At 34.3% G+C, this 24282-nt stretch overlaps 1 protein-coding gene across 3 annotated transcripts in view; it reads right to left on the bottom strand.

The window, feature by feature from the left end:
• The window catches only part of TMC5 (transmembrane channel like 5), a 1577296-nt gene that overhangs the window by 19163 nt on the left and 1533851 nt on the right, over window positions 1–24282 (bottom strand). For all 3 annotated transcript variants that reach the window (XM_044089737.1, XM_044089736.1, XM_044089738.1), the window contains one exon: window positions 5889–5937. In XM_044089737.1, the coding sequence (XP_043945672.1) occupies window positions 5889–5937 (49 nt within the window). The remainder of the gene's footprint in view (window positions 1–5888; window positions 5938–24282) is intronic.

Here is a 24282-nt window from a genome sequence, read left to right as displayed (position 1 = left end):
TCAAACTGAGATTTCTAAACTAAAACCTAATAAAGCACCAGGTACTGGTGGGATTACATCTGAACTTTATAAGCTGTTACCCAAAGAAGCCCTAGACATATTACAAAAGTTTTTTTCTCTATAGTCAAGGACCTAGTTAAAGTTTCTCTTCCTGGAAATACCCCCCTTATCTCTCCAATTTTAAAAACTGACAAAGATCCTACCGAATGCTCTGATTTCACTTTTAAATGTAGATTATAAATAGTTCATGGCAATTCATTCTAATAGATTAAAATATATTCTACCTTCCATGATTGATGAACATCAAACTGGCTTTATCTTAAACAGGAATACTTATAATAATTAAGAATAATCACAATAATTGACTATGCAAATAAAACAAAAAATAACAACATTAATGAGTCTTGATATTAATAGTGCTTTTGACTTGGTAAACTGGAAATATCTCTTGGTAGTTTTAGAAGAATATAATTTCTCAAGTAAATTCACACATCTTTTTTACTCTTCTTTATAATTATTGTTTGCATGTGTTAAAATAGGTACTTTTACTTCTGATTCTATACAAATTTTAAAAGGAATCAAACAAGGATGTCTTCTTTCACTTTTGCTTTTTACTCCAGTTATGGAACCATTTGCTAATTTTCTTAGATCAAATATAGATATAATAAAAGGTATTAACATAAATGAGAATTTAAACTCTGAAATTCAACTGTTTGCTACTGATATCCTACTGACATTAAATGGCAATGATAATTCTTTATCTGCAGTTTTCATAGCAATGGATGTACTTAAAAGAAAATCTGGTTAATATTTAACAATGACAAAACAAAAATCCTACCTATAAATACAACACAAAAAACAAAACAAAACAAACTATGTAAAAACAAAAATTATGGCCCAACAAGGCTGCAAGCAAGACGTAAACTTTTATTTGTAAGCGCTTTTGTCAGGGCTAGTGCTCTGACTTCTTCAGACAATCAGTACAAAAAACTAAAGACATTTAAATACATATCAAGTTAATTAATCAGGTTACATAATCATTAAATTTCCTCTTGTCAGCAATAAATTAATTATCCAATCAATTACATTATTAGAAATATTTGAATATATATATATATATATATATATATATATATATATATATATATATATATATAAATGCATATTAGAATATATTAAAACCAATTAAAACATGTTAGAAATCAGAAATGAAAACATGAATACCACAAGCATGTAAATGTATATATTATACTATTCATTGCATTATTTTTAATTATTTTTAAAAATAGCCTTGCTGGGGTGGGAGGTTGGCATAATGGTTAAGGTGGTTGCCTCACAGACTCATGCTGCAGGGTTTAATTCTCACATGGGATAATTGGCTAGGCTTAAAATGGTCCATAAGGGCAGTTAACCTAGTACTAATCTATGACTCTATGACCCTATTAAAAGGAACTTTTAGAGGTTCTTCAGTGAATAGGTGGTTCCTTTTAGCTATTTTTAAAAATAATGCAATGAATTAGAATAGTATAATATATACATTTACATGCTTGTGGTATTCATGTTTTCATTTCTGATTTCTAACATGTTTTAATTGGTTTTAATATATTCTAATATATATATTTTAAATATATATATATATATATATATATATATATATATATATATATATATATATATATTCAAATATTTCTAATACAATTGATTGGATAATTAATTTATTGCTGACAAGAGGAAATTTAACAATTATGTAACAATTAATTAACTTGATATGTATTTAAACATCTTTAGTTTTTTTGTACTGATTGTCTGAAGAAGTCAGAGCACTAGCCCTGATGAAAGCGCTTACAAATAAAAGTTTACATCTTGTTTGCAGCCTTGTTGGGCCATCATTTTTGTTTTTACCTACAAATACAAATAAGAATAAAATTTATAATAAATTAATTAAATATATTGTCAAAGAGAAGAAAATTAATTATTTCGGAATAATTATAAAATAAACATTAAAGATATAATAAATTATATTTGTACTAACAGTATAAACAATGTAAAGAATCTAATAGACAAATGGAATAAAATTTTCTTCACAACAGAAGACAGGCTATCTATAATCAAAATGATTATATTACCAAAAATCTTACATATTATACAAGCACTAACATTACCCCCCACAAAAAGTTGCATTAAAAAAGTTAACACTATAATTTTGAGATTCCTCTGGTACCCCAATAAACCAAAAATTGCTTTAAACCATCATATGACAGACTGGGCAGCAGGAGGAATAGGGCTACCAGATCTAGAATTATACTCATTATCATCTATTATAAAACAATATATCTTTGGATCAATAACACTTACACAGCGAGGTGGAAAGAGTTTTTAGGAAATATTTTTATAAACTCTAAACATAATAGATATTATAATAATTATCTCATACTAAATAACAGTCTACATTGGTTATTAAAGGATTACCTTATGGGGAAAAAAATCACCAAACAAATGACTCCTATTTCATTTTTACTATATTAAATACTTCTAAAAATGTTATTTATATATATATATATATATATATATATATATATATATATATATATATATATATATATATATACATATATATATATATATATATATATATATATATATAAACCTGTCATATAAAGGCTAGATCTTCCTTATATTTCCTATGGCATATACTCAAAATAACATCTCCACCTCAAAGTTAGAAACAATGACTCACTTAAAGAGAAAATCTACTATATTGGTTTCAGTTAATGAAAGATGAAAAGCTACATTCTGTTGAATATATTAAGAACAAATGTAAATTACATAAAGATACGTGGCTAGATGTATAATCCTGCAGACAACATGTAGAAAGGGAAATTAAGTTAATGCAACCAAGAATAAGATATCATATCCCAAATTTAATTGAATATCTAATATTCTTAATGGAACAGAACACAGTGAGACAGGGTCTCTTATCTAAATTATATAGAGTTACAAGGAGAGAAACAAAAAGTTGCAATGGCAATTGTTGGAATTATTTTACCCAAGAAAATGTAAAAGAAAAAGTCATGGACATTCAGAATTGCCATTTAGCTGAAACACCTGAGACCCTTAAAGGGTAATTTGCATATATCCCATGTTGCCTCTAATACAAGAGGTTTAAGGTATCACACAGTGGAAAGTCTAGCTTTGCTAGATTTTTATTTTTGTGTTTTTTAACCAATTGGTTTTCCTGTGTGACCTTTTTACTCATTGTTTTAGTTTGTTAGTTGGGATATTTTGTAGACACCCTATTGTTTATAAATATCAGTTGGGTATGACAATCCTTTGTTTCAAAAGTCAAACATTCCTCTTATACTTTCTGATGATGCCATAGAATGTAGAAATGCGCATTTCCATAAGTAAAGGGTTTAATGCATTGTCCTGAAATTGTCCATAAATAGACTTAAAAGTAAAAGAAAAATTCATGGACATTCAGAACTGCCATTTAGCTGAAACACCTGATCTCCTTAAAGGATAATTTACATATATCCTGTGTTGCCTCTGATACAAGAGGTTTAAGGTATCACACAGTAGAAAGTCTAGCTTTGCTGGATTTTTCCTTTTGTGTTTAACCAATTGGTTTTCCTTTGTGACCTTTTTTACTCATTGTTTTAGTTTGTTAGTTGGGATACTTTGTAGACACCCTAATGTTTATGGATATCAGTTGGGTACGATAACCCTGTGTTTCCAAAAGTCAAACATTCCTTTTACTCTGTGATGATGATGCCATAAGAAGGCAGAAACATGCATATCTACAGTGAGAGGGTTTGGCTTTATTGGCCTGAAACTGTCCATAAATAGACTTCAAAGAAAAAGTCATGGACATTCTAAATTGCCATTTAGTTGAAACACGGTAACACCTGATATCCTTAAAGGGTAATTTGCATATATCCCATGTTGCCTCTGATACAAGAGGTTTAAGGTATCACACAGTTGAAAGTCTAGCTTTGCTAGATTTTTCTTTTTGTATTTTTTGAAATCAAAGGAAGGGAAAGATCATCCACTTTTTTGAAACTTAACTTCTCACGTACTTTGCAGAGGAATTAGTCTACACTTTCATGACATACCACAGACACAGAGAAATTTATAGCCAGGTACTATTGACAATCTTATACAGGTAATTAGTCCTGCTGATGTCAGGAGCTCAGGCTGCAGACAGTGAGGTGTGAAACTATTTTCCTTTGTCTGTATTGTAGAGAGGAAGAGAACTGATTAACAGCTGCTTCCACTGTAGTCATGCCTTCCATAGCAAAACAGAGCAATTAAATCAGTCAGTGGTTCAAAGGCAGTTGTCGTCTCTTTTGACAAATTTACATAAGCATTACAGTAGTGAAATGCTAAACTTTGAGCTTTAAATGTTTGTTGTTTATACTATACATTTTAAGATGATTTGAATGCAGTATCAAAGATGTAGGTGACATTTAGATAAAAGCCAGAAAATATTTTTTTCTTGTTATTTTTGTAAAGTATCAGCACGTTTACCAAATTGTAGGGGGAGTGGGATGTCAATTCATCTGGACTAGAAAAAGATACTTTGAACAAATGCCTGCAATTTAGCAAATGTTTTGGTTGCAGCTATATAACTCATTAGTATATTGTAAAACAAGCCCCAAGACACTAACAAATGAGAACCATTCAAGAAATAAAAGAAGCAGTCCTGTTACAGACAGTATATAAGATGACAGTGACTGATACTAATCCCATTATATGTCAATGGCATGGGAATACGGGTCTATATTGAATTAGCGAATGTTTAGAAAAGCGAACGCTAATTCATCGACCCCTTTTAAGCGAAAGCTTAAAATCTCAATCACCCAGAATGGAGATTTTTTTCCCTGGGAAAAAAAAATTCTGTTCCGAGAAACATGCACACAACACAAGCACACCAAAAAAATAGCAATCCACACATATACACTTAAAATCCTACATCTACCCTACACTAAACTGTACATACACTACTATCTATCCACTTACCTTAACCCAAACCCTAACCCTAAGATCCGTCACTATCGCACACTCACCTGACCCACGCCCTAACCCTAACTCACCTACCCTGCCATAACCCTAATGTCTGTTACTATCGCACACTCACCCGCACCCTAACCCTAACTTACCTAACCCATGCCCTAACCCTAACGTCCACACAATCGCACACTTACCTGAACCCGACCTGTAACTTTCCACCACAGTGCTGAAAATAGCGAAGCCACAGAAACGGCCAACCGAATTCTTTCCCTTGGAAAAAATTCAGTGTTCTGCAGCTTCTCTATTTTCAGCATTCACTGTTTTGCGGTCAATCTTAGAACATTCGATGTTTTAAAACTTCAAAGTTCTAATATAGATCCTGGGAATACATCACTACTTCCTTATGTCTAGCATAACTCATATAAAGCAGACTTGAAATGGATTATGGGAAAGAAAAAGGCTTGAAGAAAAATAAGATCACATTGATATGTCAAGCCTCACTGGCTTGCAGAAAACACATTATTTTCTATAAGAAGCAGTCAGAGTGATGATGAGGTGATAAAGAAGTTTAAAAATCAGAGATAGAGTGAAAAATAAATTTTTTTTAGTTCTAATGTGGATTTGTCCTTTAATGTTATAAGTTATGAGCCTTATGTGAAATCAAAACATTCATCCTTTTTGCTACATGCACAGATATGATATTATTTTATTGATACAGATATTTCATATAGCTTTACACTTTGTATTCATCAGCTGAATACAAACTGAATCTAATAATGGGCAATGTAAAATATGTAGTTTTGAAGCAGGGTTTCATTTCATTTCACTGGATAATTATCTGTGAATTGTCAATCATCACTTGAAAGTAATTAACTTACCATTTAGAGAAAAGTTGGCATCCTCTTGACTGTCATTCAAATTCTGGTTCTGAAAAACAATCCAGATATAAACCATATAGAAATCTGTTGCAAGAAATGTTACAATTTATCATCTAACTTACACACTTTACTCTGAAATGTATAGTTAAATACAACATGCTTCAATATACAGAGAATGGTGACTAGACAGCCATGTGTATAGCCATGATATAAGTTATCATTGTTCTGAATATATAATATATATATACATATATATAAATATATATATATATATATATATATATATATATATATATATATATATATATATATACTTTTTTTTTTTTTTTTTTTTTTACACAAAAGCTGACAGACTAAATCCTGAAGACCTAATTAGTACACAGCTGCTTTTATATCTCTTATAATGACATAATTCACAAAAGATTTAAAACACAGTGAATGTATTCAGTGTTATATACCTTGTACTTTAGACAATGATTTTTTGGTTATCCTGGGGCTGGTCAATGTATACTAGCATAAGCTGCAAATCCCAAACAGTTGTGAATACAAGTGAAATGTCTGAAAATCTCATCTTTCATTACTTTTTTATGCATGTTATTTATTTATTTACTGACATTGGTTGACTGGGAAAGTCCATTAGGTCAGAATAACCCATTTTCAGTGGAGGTCTGGGAAGAAAAGCTCCAATAACAAATTAAAAATGACTACAGCAAACAACTAAACAAAAAAAATTATACAACAGAAAAAGATTTACAGTAATAAGAAGCCATACAAATATAAATAGCATTTCTTAACGATAGAAATATTCAAAGCACAATGTCATTATGCAATAAAAATGAATGATGGTAGAACTTGCACAGTCTATAAATAGATAACTTGTTGAGGACATTCAATATAAACAATCTTGACTCCCAATATATTCTGTACAATATGAAGGAGATTATACTTTTGCCTTGTGGACGTTTCTTAAGGAGTAAATAATGATTAGTATCCTTTGTTTAAGAGAAAGTCACAGAAGTACAGTTGGTTTACTAGTATTTCAGTTGATCTAAAAAAGGGTATTCTAGTCAGTAAACACATTAGTGCTGGTTTATGGTAGTATAAAGTTCTGATCACAAGGACAGATGTGATTATTTAGAAAGTGATTTTTTAGGGTAACTTTGATGGTTTTTATAGACTCAATTTGTGTTATGGAGAGGGGGGGGTAGGGCATTCCATAGCTTTGCTATGGAGTAAATGTATAAGTTTTGTCCAGCTCTCTTATTGGGTTTGTATATGGTAAAAAGCTGTTTATTAGTAGAAAGGAGATTTTGATTTGGGTGTAGGACTGAACAATCGAATGCAGTGATGGGTAGTTATTTGGATTGTATATTAATTTATGAGCAAGAGTTAGTTGAGTGTATTGGAGGTAATGTGGGAATTCCAACTATTTTAATTCTTTAGTGGTGTGTCAGTGGTGAGTGCGGTTTTTGCAGTCCAGAAGCAAATTTGGCATTTCAGTTGATCTAAAAAGGGTATTCTAGTCAGTAAACTCATTAGTGTTGGTTTATGGTAGAATAAAGTTCTGATCACAAGGACAGATGTGATTATTTAGAAAGTGATTTTTTAGGGTGACTTTGATGGTTTTTATAGACTCAATTTTTGTTATGGAGGGGGGGTAGGGCATTCCATAGCTTTGCTATTGAGTAAGTGTATAAGCTTTGTCCAGCTCTCTTATTGGGTTTGTATATGGTAAAAAGCTGTTTATTAGTAGAACGGAGATTTTGATTTGGGTGTAGGATTGAACAATCGAATGCAGTGATGGGTAGTTATTTGGATTGTATATTAATTTATGAGCAAGAGTTAGTTGAGTGTATTGGAGGTAATGTGGGAATTCCAACTATTTTAATTCTTTAGTGGCGTGACAGTGGTGAGTATGATTTTTGCAGTTCAGAAGCAAATTTGGCAATTTTATAACAGCATGATCATAGTTTATTGCTTAAGGATGTCATGCCATTAAAGAATTAAAATGGTTGGAATTCCCACATTACCTCCAATACACTCAACTAACTCTTGCTCATAAATTAATATACAATCCTATCCCACCACTGTACTTCTCTTCGACTACTAAACTGGCTAGAACGTCCTCATCATCTTACATACATTCAACTAACAACTGCCCATAAACTAATATTCAATCCATCCTGCTGCCCTGCACTTTCTTCTGTATAACAATGCCAAAAATCAAAACAAACTATGTAAAAACAAAAATTATGGACCAACAAGGCTGCAAGCAAGATGTAAACTTTCTTCTGTATTTACACTTTACTAGCCTAATAGACCTCTCCGCTCTGAAAATCAAACTCTCTTGCTAACAGAAAAACCTAACCTCCCCACTGGTCAATTGTTCCACTCCTTTTCCACTGCTAGACTTTGGAACTCACTCCCACCTTAATTTAGATCCACTACTAATACTTCTTTCGACAAAAATATCTTTGAGACAACATCTTTCCTCCCAATGACTGTGCTCATGTGCTAGTTCCTCACAATCTATAACCTGACGATTTCTCTCCTACTACTACCCCCACCTATCCTACCTTCTTCCTATATTACCTTCAAAAACCTCCATATTTCCTGGTAGCAATCTAATTTCTGTACCTTGAAAACATCTACCGTCTCCTGGCAGACTTATGTACAGCCACTTTACCTTCTTACTTGGTGAAAAACTATGTATTCTGTTCAAAACTTTGTTAAAATGTTGTATGCTGTTTAAAACTTGTGTTGTAACCATTTAGTTTGTTATTCAAATGTATGTATTGTATTTTATTGTGGAGCTTTTCTCCCCGGGCCTCCACTGAAAATGGGTACTTTTTGGCCCAGTGGACTTTCCCAGTAAACAAATGCAAATAAATAAATAATAATAAGGATGCGTGAAGGTTGGTAAAGATGGGGGAACCACAGAGGAGTGAGAGAAGTAGGAGGGAATGTGCCAATTTTATTCTTGTGGGCTTATCCACATATGGTTTAGGTCTATATAGTTTAATTAATTTTGAGTGTATTTTTTTTTTGTTTATGTTAAGAATGTGTTGTTTGAATGATAGTTTATCATATATAGTGATGTCCAGAAGTTTAGCTTTTTCACTACTTCAATTTCCGTATTATTTGGGGAGTGCATTTTAAACTCTTTTGAGGGTGGTTTGGAAGAGAATATTAGTAGTTTGGATTTTTTGGGATTAAGTAGTAATTGAGCTTTATTTAGCCATGTTTCTGTGTTTGAGACAGTGCTTTGTGTTATATTGAGGAAATCTAGGAAGTTGCTGGCTGAGAATAAAACAATAGAATCATCAGCATATTGTATGAGGGAACTATGTGGGGAGACAGTATGGAGGCTATTTATAAATACATTAAAAAGTAACGGTCCAAGGATGGAGCCATGGGGATGCCAATGTTATTAACCAGATAACCAGATTGATTGTTTTGCTATCTGACAGATTATTGTCTGTCTTTCAGGTAGCTAGTTAACCAGGTAATGGTATGTTCAGTACATCCTAATCTTTCTAATTGTTGGATTAGTCTGATATGTGATACAATGTCAAAATCTTTGGATAGCTCTAATAAAACAACTGATGTCAGTAGACCAGAGTCCAAAGCTTTGTTCAGGGTATTGGTGAAAGAAAGTATGGCTGTGCTATGTGCGAGGCGGAAACCATGTTGGGTATGGGCTAAGAGATCGCTGTGTGTGAGATGTTTTAATAGCTGGGTATGTATACATTTTTCTAGTATTTTAGATAATGGTGAGAGAATGGAAATGGGTCAGTAGCTGGTTAAATCGTTATTATTTCTACCTTTATGCAATGGGGTTATGTTAGTTTTCTTCCAAATTTGAGGGAATGTGGATTCAGAGATGGATCCATTAATTAGAATACTGATGGGATAGGCTAAACCATTTGCACCAGTTTTCAGGTATTCAGAGGGGAGGTTATCGGCAGATAGGGAGCATGGTCTAAACATGTCATCATCATCTTCTTTTGGCTGCTCCCATTATAAGGGTCGCCACAGCAGATCACCTGTTTCTATTTCTTCCTGTCCTTTGCATCTTGCTCTGTCACACCAAACACCTGCATGTCCTCTCTCACCACATCCATCAACCTTATCTTAGGCCTTCCTCTTTTCCTGTTACCTGGTAGCTTCATCCTTAGCATCTTTTTCCCAATATACTCAGCATCCCTCCTCAGCACATGTCCAAACCAACTTAATCTTGCCTCTCTGGCTTTCTCTCCAAACCTTCCAACCTGGGCTGACCCTCTAATATATTTATTCCTAATCCTGTCCACCCTCGTCACACCCAGTGCAAATCTTAACATCTTTAACTCTGCCACATCCAGCTCAGACTCCTGCCTTTTTGTCAATGCCACTGTCTCCAACCCATATAACTTAGCTGGTCTCACTACCCTCTCGTAGACCTTCCCTTTCACTCTTACAGGTACTCGTCTGTCACAAATCACTCCTGACACTCTTCTCCACCCACTCCATCTTCTTCACCTCTCTTCCACACTCACTGTTACTCTGAACTATTGACCCCAAATATTTAAACTAATCCACCTTCGCCACCTCTACTCCTTGCATCCTCACCATTCCTCTATCCTCCCTCTCATTCACACGCATATATTCTGTCTTAGTCCTGCTGACCTTCATTCCTCTTCTCTCTAGAGCATATCTCCATCTCTCCAGAGTCTCCTCCACCTGTTCCCTACTCTCACTACAGATCACAATGTCATCTGCAAACATCATAGTCTACGGGGACTCCTGTCTAGTCTAAACATGTAATAGTAAATATTACTTATTTCAAAGTATGACAGTTTCACAAAAGTATATTTGGTAAGGGGACAGAAGCATTTGTTTATTTCTATTGCATGTGGGCAACTGCTAAATTATTGAGCAATGCTACATTTATTACAGTACTCAAGAGATTGCTTTGTAAATGTAATTGTACCACTGTCATACTTCTCAATTACCCAAAGTTTTGCACATTCCAGTTTTGCACTCATATTTTTGCCCTATATGTTTTAAAATGTTTGACTTTCTGGTAAATCAGGGATGATTACAGCCTGTCAGTAAAGCCAGACATTAGAGTTTCATACTTCTTAATTTTCAGAAAATATATGCTGATGCAAAACTTGTTGTTAAATTGACTTTTAAGTGAATTAGAGAGCTATTTAAAATTGTCCTGATTTGATGCCTTTGTGCCCCCATTATTTTTGGCTTCATCAAGAATTCTTGAGAAATGAAGCTGAAAGATGTGATTATTATCCTTCTAAATATATCATAAATTATTTCAATGAAACATGGTGGCTGCTTATAATGAAACTAGTAGATCAAATGACTATGTGAAAATGAGGGTGGGGTGAGTGTTTAGGAGATGTACACTACAACAAAATAGACATTAGATCATCCCAAGCACTGATGGAGCAAGGTATGGTGGGAAATCGCTGACTTCAGAAATGAAAAAAAAATATTTTGCTAAGCATATTTATAAGAAAACACAGAATTAATAAAAAATGGCAATAGTGGTAAAACAAGTACAGCTGTGTAAGTAATCTTACCATAACAGTAGGTTTTCTAATAGACAACTATAGCAGTAGCCTAGGCTATTCAGGTTATAACCTACTAAGGAATGACCAACTGGCCAGCTTATTAAAGCTAAGGGACACTTTCCATATGCTTCATCTGCCAGGAGCTTGAGTATAGCTCCACATAGAAGACAGAGTGTCAAAAGCTTCAAGGCTTTCTTGCCAAAGAAAATAGGAAGTAGCCTTGGATGGAGAATGCTACACATCCATACCCTGCCAATACAAAAAAATAAATAAATAATAATAAGATGTAAATAAGGGTCTGAAAGGTGGGGCGACTAATGCAATAGTACTCTTTTAGGATATGTACTGTTTTGATAAGTTTACTTACACAACTGTACCATGTTCAACATTAGGTCTGTTGCATTTGGGTAGATTACCATTGCTTAGAAACCGAAAAGAGAAGAGGGAATACATTTAGAATCGAAGAGTGCCTATGAACTGGTCCTAGCAAAACTCATTCTAAACCTGGAAAAGAAATTCAGTTTATAGTGCTTTGTAAACATATGCAAAGAGGACCAAGTTGCTGTCTCTAGAATACTTCTAGAGTCCTCCCCTTTCCAGAAAGTCACAGAAGAAGCCAAAGCCCTGGTGGAATGGGTCTTAACCTTTCTTGGAAGTGGGTAGTTAAAGTGAGAATATCAAATGGAAAAAGCATGAAAGTCATCTAGAATTGGTCTGCTTTGATACTTGGTTGTTCCTTTCTCTTATCTTTATAGGAAACATACAGCTGGTCAGCTTTCCTGAAACACTGAGCTTTTTCTAGGTATGATCTAAGCTGTCTGTGGACATCCAGAGTATGAATAATTCTTTTTCCCTTGTTTTTGGTCCTGGAAAAAGACAGTGAGATAAATAGACTGGTTCAAAGTAACTCTGGAACTACTTTAGGTATAGGTAAAGAATTATTTTTTAAAGAAACCCTATCCTTCTAGAAAATGAGGTAAGGTTGACTCACCATAAGAACTTGTAATCGAGATATACTCTTCTAGCATAAGTCAGAGCAATGGGTAAAGCAGTATTCCATGTTAAGAACCTCAGTTCAACCTGATGAGCTGGCTCAAATATAAAAAAGTAAGTTTCTAAAGCAGTAAATTCAGATCCCAAGGAGGAGTCACTTATTTTCTAGATGGATTGATACATAAAACCCCTGTTTGACTTGGGAATAGGAAGAAAAGAGGGATCCAATGGCAGCCAAACAGAAATGGCAAACAGACAAATCTTTGATAGAAGAGTAAGAAAGGCCAGAGGACAATAGCTCTCAAAAATAATCAAATAATTTGTTATGTAATTATTTATCATGCAGGTATTTTAAAACTTCTGTTTTAAATGTTGGTATTTTTTTCACAATGGGTGACCTTTCATTTCTTTTAATTTTCGGATATGCTGGATGTGAGCACATGATTTTTGGGAGTTTTTTTTTAAAGTAGTGGATGCGATTAAATGCATTTGTTCTGAAGAAGTTTATGACCAGAGTGAACATAAGTGCAAAATGGTTTACTATGGTTTGTGTGAAAAATAGTCTGTCGGCAGCAGTGCTGTCGAAAATCAGAATGTCATGCACAAAATTCAAATGGATGGGATAGTCGGACACACTTATGTGAATGCATTAGTACATTCACATAAGTGTATTCGACTATCTGCATGGAGATCGCGGTATAGTGGGGATAGGAAATTCATCCATATCTCCACTGTAGTGCGATCTCAGAGTTAGAATATATTAGTAGTGGGGGGTGTGGGGGGTGCAGGGGGGTTTGTCCCTGCAAAAATGTGATATGTCATATAGGAGTCTGATTTACATCAGCTCCTATACAGCTATCATGTGATGGTTTCGGTAACAACGTTGACTCAAATGTGTCGATCTTTTGGGGCGACATTGTGGCCATTCGGAATGTTTGTGTTCAGTATTACTTTTCATTGTTTCAAATGGCAAATGTTTTGCCATTCGAACAAACAATAGTAAACCGCGCAAAACATATATTAAAATTTTTCTGTGGACTCCATATTTATTGCCATTTTTTATTGCTCTTTACACCAGCATAGAATTGCTTGGTTATTAGTTATGTATGTTTTCCCAGTTAATATGTCATCTCATCATAATTAAAAATTAACCATTTTTTTTTCCCTTATACATACATTATATTGGTTTGCTATGTTGAAATTATTGTTGCCTACTTAGTTGCTTTGTTTGTAAAACTTGTATTACCATTGTTTATGTCTGTTTTATACTTGTAATCTTACCCTTGGAGCTTTTCTCCCGGGGCCTCTACTGAAAATGGACATATATCCAGCTAGACTAGCCCAGTCAACAAATGTAAAATAAAAAATAAAATAAATAAAAAATAAATAAATCTCAGAACATACTGAGGACAATGGTAAGCCTGCAGAAAATCTTTTAATTACAGCCCGAGTGTTAATGTTTCCTCAAATAACCTTACAGTGCTGGTTGGGTTATTACCACAGTTAACTCAAAAATCTATCACTTGTTTTAAACAATTCTCCCCATTTGGAAAAACCCGGTGTTGTAAATGGTGTAGCGGATGATATAGAAATACAATGCCATTCACCCACAGCTGTTTCTGAGGGAACTGACCAGTGGCCATCAGGTACTGCTATCACTGCTGTTATTAACAATTTACCTCCACTATTTGGCAATAACAGTCATAATAATCAACATATTAACTCATTACAGCTGGGTGATGCCTTTAGGTGTTTCTGCAGTTACATCCTACTGATGCCTCTAGGTATCATATATTGCTTGTTTATATTTGCATAAATAATTTCAAAATTATGTTAGATACAAAATATTAAATTATTTCATTTTAAAACTTACACAATGGCAAACACAACTGTGTTGATATTTGATCCTTGTCTGGTGTAGGTAAAGAGATATTAATTTTCGTTTATATAATATTTATTTATATTATCATATTTCAACAACCAAGTAGTGCAGACAGAACTGCTTAGCATCATATGGAAGCTCTCACTTGGATGAACAAAGTGCTACTAACAGTATGTGTGTATCTTGAGTGGTTGCTAAGATACTGTAAGTTGATTACAAAATATTACAAACTTAGTTGCTATGTTTACTGTGACTTATAAATCAGGTTTAAAACCTAGAACCTAAAGAATACTACCACTATAAAAATAGTCTGTACTAAAGAGTTTGCCATTTATATTTCTTTAGTAACACCTGTGTTTTTTAGTGATATATACATTTGTTTGAAATGTGTGGCCATAATGTGATTCTATCAAAAAGCTTAGGGTCTGCCCATTGGAAGTTACAGTGCCAATTCCTAGACTCCATTGGATGTAATGAGTAAAGCAGTCCATTGAACAGTTTACTGATGAACATGATGACTTTATCAAAAGGCTTAAAAATAGCTTTGTTTACATATGAGTCAAGTAATACAGCCATGAGTGATGATAATTTTTGACTGTTTCTATGATGAGAGCTGATAAATTATTGTTCAATTTTAAAAGTCAACAGTCAGATAATGCTTTCTGTCGGGATTCCATTTCTGCTGGACGAATACCTGAAGGTTTGCAGATCTGGAAATTTCCCATTGGCCTTAAAGAAGGATCAATCCTGCACAAAATGTGAATCTATTTTTCTGAACTGGCCTAGATTTCATGAGGCTCATTGTTAAAAACAATGAGAGAGAAATCTGCCAACTAGAAGAAATTAAGGTGCTTTGTATGGAGATTATATCAGCTCTTGCCTTTGAGGAATATAAATCACAGCACTAAGCTATTTATCAAAATATACTATATATATATATATATATATATATATATATATATATATATATGTATGTGTGTGTGTGTGTGTGTGTGTGTGTGTGTGTGTGTTAAATGTGATGTGACTAGAAAATGGAAGGAGAAAAAATTCCTTAGGGATAAATTGGCCCATGAAAGAAAGAAAGAAAGTATACCCTAAACTGCTATCAAAACAGAGGGAGCAGAAGGAAGATTTACATATTCAACAATCCAGGAAGGACTATGACAGTGATCCCCATGATATACAAAACTTATCAGATTATGTTGAACAAGAAGATGAACTACAGTTTTTTAGATCTCATCTTCCTTCACATTCCCCATAGTCATGCAACTCTCCTCGACTGCAGTCAAAGAATACATCATCGAAGATGAAAAGTAGAATCAATCATCCTCATACCACTAATTACATTCAGGGATAGAAAGGATGTGGCAGGTGGAAAGGAGGTGTAAGGGGGAGAAGGAATAGGAATTAACAAGTGTTGATCAACTGTCACTTGAAGGTACTGTATTAAATGTGAATGACTTTACCATTTTAATTATATAGATGTTATTATAACATGGACCCATGTGGACATTTTTAAATGGAGTTTTAATTTTGTACCATCTAAGAAATCTGATTTAGTAAGTACTTTTACTGCGTTTTTGTAAGAAAGCTGAATTTAGCTACCATTATTAAAAACACCACCTATAATTCTGCTGATACTTTATTAAGAAGGTGAAGCATTTTTAATCCATCCAGATTCTACCAGTAGCATTGTTTGAGAAACTATGTAAATGGGATTTAATAAATATTGCATTAAACAAAATAGGCTTTTTACAACCTTCATTTTGAGCATGGGAGATTAATATAAGAGAACCATTAAAATTATGAAGCCATGTGTGGGGAGGGTGGACTATTCTGGTAAGATGTTTGATCTCTTGAATGATGAGGTTTGTTTTGAGAGAGTGTCTAGAAATGAAGTTAATGTCCTACATTGTAAAACCAATGTTTTTTGTGAATGATGTTTTTCTGGAGAATGATTTTTCTTCCAAATTAAGGATCTTTTTAACAGTTAAAAATTCTGTTGTACCAGTTGTTTTAACTATTCCCAAAACTGATAAAGACTCCCTACAGTCCACGTTTATACCCTATAGATTCATTGTCTGGAAGTAAAACCGAATCCTTGCCAAACTTGTGAATGTTAAACTTAAGGAGCTTTTTGTTGACAAATCTCACATATTACAGGATTCATGGCATTGTTTAAGTATTAAAGGTTTAGGGATACAAGAGGACTCTATTTTTGCTACAATGTTAAATGTTTATTTTTAGATATTCCCTATTGTAAAGGTATAGAATGGTTTCATGAGGCCTTAATTAAAGGGTCACATAACTCAAAATGAGATTAATTTCATCACAAATGTTATGGAAACATTTCTCAAAAACAACTATGTCTTTTTTGAAGGGGAATATTTTCATCAGATAAAAGAAATGGCAATGGGGGCAGTATCAGCACCAGTATTTGCTAATATTGTATTGTAGTATTGGGAGACTAAACATATTTTTAAAAATTTATATAATAAACAGATTGAAAAGTATTTAATACTTTTGAATGACATTCTAATTTTATGGCAAGACATTATGAAATTGGTAGAGGAATTTTTTACATAAATTAATTAAATGGATAATAGAAATAGTATTAGTTTCTTAGATTTTATTATCACAAAGGATTTGATGGGCAACTGTTTTTGATTAGTAGTATTCTCAATTTGAGATCAGCAAAGCTATAAAATGTAAATATTTATTTTATATACACTATACATTAACAGTTGATGTTGCCATGTTGTCCTACAATCATTAGATTCATAACACATAACACAACTTAATATGAATGCGTTATAGTGTTATTTGTTATGTAATTCATGTATTTTAAAACTGCTGGGAGTATTTTTTACAATGGTATGGTCTTTTAAATTCTTTTAATTTTCTTATTGGTTGGATATGAGTACATGATTTGAAAGAGGTTTTTTAAATGTAGTGGATGCTATTAAATACATTTGTTCTAAAGAAGTTCATATGTAGAGTGAATGAAATCACTAAATGTATATTACGATTTTTTTCTGTGGACTGTTTTTTTTGGTTTTACTGGGCAGGTAGGAATCCCTGGAAAGGAAGGGGGGACTAACCTTGCCAAGCGTAACCTAATGAATGACTTTTATAACCCAGTTGTCTGAAACAATCTAGTACCACAAAGGAAGATGTAGAGAGAGAGGGACAGAGAAAAGGAGGAGGCAATGGAGAGATTGCCAGGGTGGTTGAAGGAGGGAGCCTTAAGAGGAAATCGTTACAGACTTTTTGAACTGTCAGAGGTTTTCCCTTTCTTTTTGGAGCCTCCTTTCCATTACCTTTTTTTAAAACCCTGTTTGTTTGCTTCTTGATATACTGTTTGAAAAAGGGAGCTGAGGTGGAAGAAAATTTGTATTTGTCTTAAAAAAGGAAGATTAGAAGATTTGGGTCACCCCTCAAATCAACTTTCCCTCATCAAATCTCTGATATACCTCAACTGCAGAGGGGCCAAACAGAACTTCCTTATCTGGGGCAATTTAACATTTCAGTTTTAACATCTTCAGGGTGATTTTGTGAATGTAATCAAGTAAATCTTTTCATGAATGACCTAGAAGCAGGAGCCATGGAGACACTGTCAGCATCATTATTAGGGCACTTCAGGACATGAGTAATTATATTAGAAGCAGATACAAAACAGGCATTCAAAGACATTTTTACCTCAAAAGAGGGAACATTAACAGTTACATTTTTCATGTTCTCAAAACAGAAGAAAAAAATTTAACATGTGAGCCAGGCAATTTAAAATTCTGAATGTTAAAGTGGCAGAAGAATAAACTTTCTTCCAAAATTTGTCAAAAGCTTTCCCATTTTTCTCAGAGGGAATGGGATTAACTTTTGTAAATTTTCTAGCAGAAGCAGGTTTTAGATAGTGAACCCACTGCAAGGTCTGCTTTAGGGATAGAAAACAAGTATTTGTGAGTCAGAGGAAGTCTATTTAGCCTATCAGGAGGTTGACTGCCATGTAAATTGTATGTTGCCAGGAAAACATTTTCTAAATCAGTTAAAACAGGAGAAATAGCTGCAGAATGAAAAATATCCAAATATAACAAATCATAATACATTTGCTGGGAAACAGGAATTTCTTTACGATTCCACTGAAAAAAACTCTTTCATTTTAATAAAGTTTCAGAAAAAGAAAGAGCTGGAGGGAGATATGAAGTAACACTCTTCAGAATCTGAATCTTTAAGCTGTGATGACAATTCCAAAATACAGCATTGTCCCTCCAATCCCTGCTCTTCTGAATGAAAGTCAGAGTCAAAAAGAAAATGAACCCTTTTTTCCTTTTCTGAAGAGGAAGTAGGTAAAGAAAAATTAGAAATTAATTCCCATAGCAAATTTCAGCAAATCATCCCCATCCTTTGACCAAGAAACAAGAAAAGCTATTTTTTTTTTTTTTACTTTTTGTTTTATTTTTGTGAGAAACTCACTGGAAAAGGACGGTCAAAACAGAGACACTGTCCCAAGATTTGAACTACCTTTTCCAACTATGCAGTACACCTTTACCTGCTCCTTCCCCCAAAAGTGACAAGAATGGTTCTTCCTTGACTGCAGAGGCCAACCCTATGGGTACAGAAGAAATATTTATCCTCCGGTCCTTAGTGGCTGAAAATGATACATTTGATGGACCAGAGAAAAAGAATGAGTGGCCCAAGGAACCAAATCTGGCCACAGCAGTGTCACCCATTGGTAACTGAGGCAAAACCAGAGCCAGCCTGACACTGAAATGCTACCTGATGACTTTCTTCCTCTTCTTGTGTATGGGAGAACCAAGGAAGATTGGTCCAAGGAAGACTGGTAACTGCTCCATAGGACCATTCATAAAAGAAGCTTCAAAGATGTTTAGCAGAACTTGCAAGCGTTAGTAAACTCAGTACCAGATAAAAAGTTGTTTTTTATGTAAAAAGAAAAACACTCTGACAGTCCCCAAAAGGATCAATGCCTTCCCCTAACACATACATTGTACAAAAGAATATTAGAAAAAAAAAAAAAAAAGATTTAAATACAGTATGCTCTCACACGCATTCCCAGTAATAAAATCCCCTTGCATAGAATGACAGTCCAAACAAAACAAAAACAACACAAGTTTCCTAATGTAAATATAAGTTATAAAGAGAAAAAAAACAAAACATTTCCTCAGAAAAATAAAACTGTGGTAGGATTCCCCAGAAGGTGACTTATCTGCCCATGCTTGAAGGATCACTAGCTGACCATCAGCTCCATGAAGCCTGCAGAAGGAGTGTGAAAAAAAAAACAGAAGTAAAAGCATAGATTTTTTTTACAGAGAATTTTATAAGACAAGTTACCAGTGAAACAGAGTATGAAATGTGACATATGAGGTGACTGAGTAAAAAAAAAAACATGTTGACTTTAGTGAAGAAGAAACAATAAAACACTGTATTTGGATTGTAAAAAGAATATGTAATTTTGGGAAAAGTTTAAAAAATTAATACACCTGGGAAGCATTTACGTGTACAAATATGAATATGATATTATATGGGAGGTATAATAAAGTATGGAGATCTGATATTATTGTACTGTGTTTGACAATACAGGTGCTGTGGAATAAAAGATGGAGGAATTTGTTATAGAACAAGAAAATGGGTGATGTATGAGGTAAAATAAGAAGATGATTGTAGAATAAAGGGTGGGAGTAGAGGGTGAATATAACGGGAAAAGGAATGAAAGAAATACAACTGTTTACTTAAGTCTCTTTGAGTTCATAGCCTGTAAATAAATTTAAGTATGAATGTAAAACAACAGTGTGCAAATAATTGATTTAAAGTTTTTTTTTGTTGTTAAGCTTGTATAAAAAGAATCTAAATCTTAATAAATTACCCCTACTCCTACGCTTACTCTTTTTAATGACTAGATGGGGCCAGAGGGCTGTCAGTGCTTGTAAGAACTCCAGGATGGAGGCTATAAGAAGTAACAGCATGGAGCAGAGCAGTATAAAAGCATTTGGAAATATGGAGAAGGATGCTGAAGGGAAGAACATGAAGAGAAGAACATCTTGGATGGGTAAGGTAGCAGATGCTGCTGTGGAGAAATTGGAAGCTGATTCTGTCATAGTAAAAGATACAAATAAGCATTTAACTCCTCGCATTAATTCTGTGCAGGGAAGCATTTTAATAACAGACCTCAAAGATGGTGGAATGCAGATTGGAAATTTGCTGGAGTTGCTTGCCTAGGAGAAATGAACAGATGAGTCTGCTGTATTATGCAGTGAGATGGCTGATTATGTGTTTACTGAGGATGAGGAATGGAAAGAACAAGAGACATGAAAAGGGTGCTATAAATGCTTCTCTTTATTAAAAAAAGGAAAAGAAAATAACAGAAACAGTTATGCTGAAGAGCTTAGAAGAAAATAATAGCGATTTTTCTGTAAAAAAGGGATATTTATGAGAAGAAAAAAAGAACATTGAATAATTAATGTATAAACAAAATATTTTATTGGGGGAAAGAAGGAAGAGCTATCTCCATACCCAGCAAAAATAGTAAAATATGACAAGTGTGTGTTAAACGAATTGAAAGATGAGAAAGTAGAAATAAAGTACAATCAAAAAGATATAGCAGTTGCGTAAGTAAACTTATCATAACAGTAGATGGATCACAGCTGCAGTAGCCTAAGCAATATTGGTTATATTTTGCATAGGATATAACAGCCAGCCGGCTTCCAAAGCTTCAGAGCATCTTCCACAAGCATAAACCATTAGACAGCCCTAGCCAAGCTGTCTGAAAAAGAAAGGTTTGGGTATCAGTCCCTTCAGAGCTTTCATACCAACTAAGAGAGTCTGAGGCCTGACAGGACAAAGCTAAGAGAAAAATATGTGAGCGCCCTCAACATGGCATAACAATACACTAAAAACTAAGGGGATGGAAGAGAGAGCTCACAAGTATGAAAAGCAGTAAGACCTGAGCTCACAAGTATGAAAAGCAGTAAGACCTGAGCTCACAAGTATGAAAAGCAGTAAGACCTGAGCTCACAAGTATGAAAAGCAGTAAGACCTATCCCAGCATTGCTTTTTTTTTTTTTTTTTTTTTTAAGAATGTTATACTAGAGATTGCTTAAAAAGAAATGTAGCCCTTGAGAAAGGGAAAAACTGTAAAACTGACTAAGAAATGTGGAGCTTGTAGTCAGTGCAATTATATTTTGGTAGACTCCAATACTGAGATAGCTAGTCATGGTATTATTAAACCTAAAGAGAATTTCAGTGGTGACTCCAGTGGGATTAAATATTTAGCCAAGTGTATGACTTGTTCCTGTTATTATATTGGTAATACAGAACATCTTTTGCATAAAGGGCTACATGAACATGTAACTTGACATTAAGAAGAAAGATGAAAATAATGTTCTCTCTAATCAGCAATTTTATTAAATTTAAGTTTATGGGATTGGAGAAGGTAGAAAAAAAATAAAAGATGGGGTTTATGGAAAGCCCTCTTAGAGAAACATATATTTATGTGGCAAATATGACTAGGGCAGACAGATTCCTGGGTCTTAATGATAAAAAATTCTGTCACATGCATATTGAAATTAAAAGCAGCTAAATTATAGTTAGATTTTCATCCTAGTCCACTGTAGATTGATGGCATTTTCATTTTAATTTTTCTTGTGTTTTAATGTGTTCAGGTTTTACATGACATGCAATGGCTAAATATAGCATTTTTTTTGCCCAAAAATTCTGTAGTAAAGGTCACGTCTTGATTTTAAGTGAAGATTTGTATATTTGATTTATTTAAAGACATATAGAGTTTTGTAACATGATTCTGTTGAAGTCCAGTGAAGATGAAAGTGTTTAACCATGTTTGTTTTCAATAAAATATATTTTTCTAAAATATTACTGTGATATTTTGAATTGCGTGAAGAGTTTGAGAGGGCTATGCTGTTATCTGTTGGTTTCTTGGTTTCAGTTTCATGGCAGGCTTCATTGGGAGTATCTAATTCATAGTTTGAATCTATCTGTTGCCAAAGATTCAGACTTTGTGGAACAGATAAGAGACTACCAGTGTGTGTATATGTGTGTGTGTGTGTGTGTGTGTGTGTGTGTGTGTGTGTGTGTGTGTGTGTGTGTGTGTGTGCATGTGTGTGCATGTGTGCGTGTGTGTATGTGCGTGTGTGTGTGTGTGCGTGTGTGTGTGTGTGCGTGTGTGTGTGTGTGTGCGTGTGTGTGTGTGTGTGTGCGTGTGTATGTGTGTGTGTGTGTGTGTGTGTGTGTGTGTGTGTGTGTGTGTGTGTGTGTGTGTGTGTGTGTGTGTGCGTGTATGTGTGTGTGTGTGTGTGTGTGTGTGTGTGTGTGTGTGTGTGTGTGTGTGTGTGTGGGACATGGCCCCTTATATAGTCATTCGGACACTTTTGTCTGTCCTTTGGATTGGGGGATCATGCTCTCTTTTTTGGAACTTCCTTGCCATTGTTTTTAAACAATAGCTTAGCAGCTTTTTGCTAAGACTGATTAAACTGGATGAGGAGGTAAAGAATCCCTTGGCAAATTTGGAAAAGCATGGTTGTAAAATTTGAGAAATTCCCTGAATCAGCTTACCTATCTCAGCATATTTTAGAGGGCAGCGCAGTGATGCAGTGGTTAATGTTATCACCTCACAGCAAGATGTTCACCAGTTCAATGCTGTGGTGCCTTCTGTGCAGTATCCACATGTCCTCCCTGCTTTCATGTGGGTTTCCTCCCACATTCCAAAGACATGCATATGGAGTGTTTCTCCCCGGGCCTCCTCTGAAAATAGGCTCTGAAAGAGCCAAAAACTAACTCTGTATTCAAAGGAGAATTTAAAACCTCATTTTTTTTACATCTTCTGGGAAGTTTTGAGAATGCAGCCAGGTAAACCTCCTCAACAGAGTACCAATGGCCACAGCCCTGGAAGAAGCAACTACAGAATCATAAACATGCTTTACACAATAAGTGCCCTGTGAAATGGAAGAAACTAAGCTGCTCAAAGCAGATTTTTCCTTGCAAGGAGTGATTAAGTATCATTTTTCTGCTTTTCTTGCTGTCTTAAACTAATTCCGCCTAAAACACTGAGTTTTTTTAGCGTTTCTGTGATTTAAAAAGTTTGTTATTGCTACATATTGTACTTATTTGCTGCCTGCACTTGAATTAAGTCATTTTCATACTTAAATAATCTGTTTAACTGTTATAGGCTACACACTAAAGTGTGATAGCCTTTTCTGTGCATTTAAAGTGTTGTTTTGATTGTATCGGCTCTAGTTTCTGAAAAAAAAAAGAATATATATATATATATATATATATATATATATATATATATATATATATATATATCGGTATATACTTGTTTCTCAACTTTCTGAACTAGTATACTCCAGTTTTCAGGTTATTGCTGAATCCAGGGTTGTGTTACAAGTTTCTGTGTTGCCCATACCTTACTTGAATAGAAGGAAGTTTCTATGTTCACCTGTGAGAGAGGGGAGCTTTGAGTAGCCTATCTATCCCTGGAGGAGAGGTTTCAGACTAGAAGTTAGTAGTTTATTGGCCATTTTGGGCTAATTTTTATCTCTTTCACTTCCCTGCTATAAAAACCGCATTTGTGCAGTTTTGCGTGCCGCGCAGCGCTGGTTAGCTAGGGTTAAACTATTCCCGTCTCTGCGTAGTTCTACTCTTCAATTTTTCCCTTGGAACTAGACAAACATTCAACTTTAGCACTTAAACCATTCATTTCACAGCCAAGCACTGTCTAAAAACTCATAGCAAACACTAATTAACCCTAGCACTAGACCCCCCCTATACTGTCCAGAAGGACAAGGCTCTCTATTTGTCCCCATCAGCCAATCAGGAAAAACAGCTTACTCTACCTATTCAGGCATGTCCAAAGGGCAGATGTTATGTGATCCTATCTCGCCTACATTCTGAATGATGGGTTCGGAGCCGATCCCTC

This window comes from Protopterus annectens, chromosome 12.part0, assembly GCF_019279795.1.
Source record: "Protopterus annectens isolate FY-2018-M chromosome 12.part0, PAN1.0, whole genome shotgun sequence".
Taxonomy (NCBI): Eukaryota; Metazoa; Chordata; order Ceratodontiformes; family Protopteridae; genus Protopterus; species Protopterus annectens.
The sequence above is the reverse complement of the archived record's forward strand: the minus strand, read 5'-3'. Positions and strand labels throughout refer to the sequence as shown.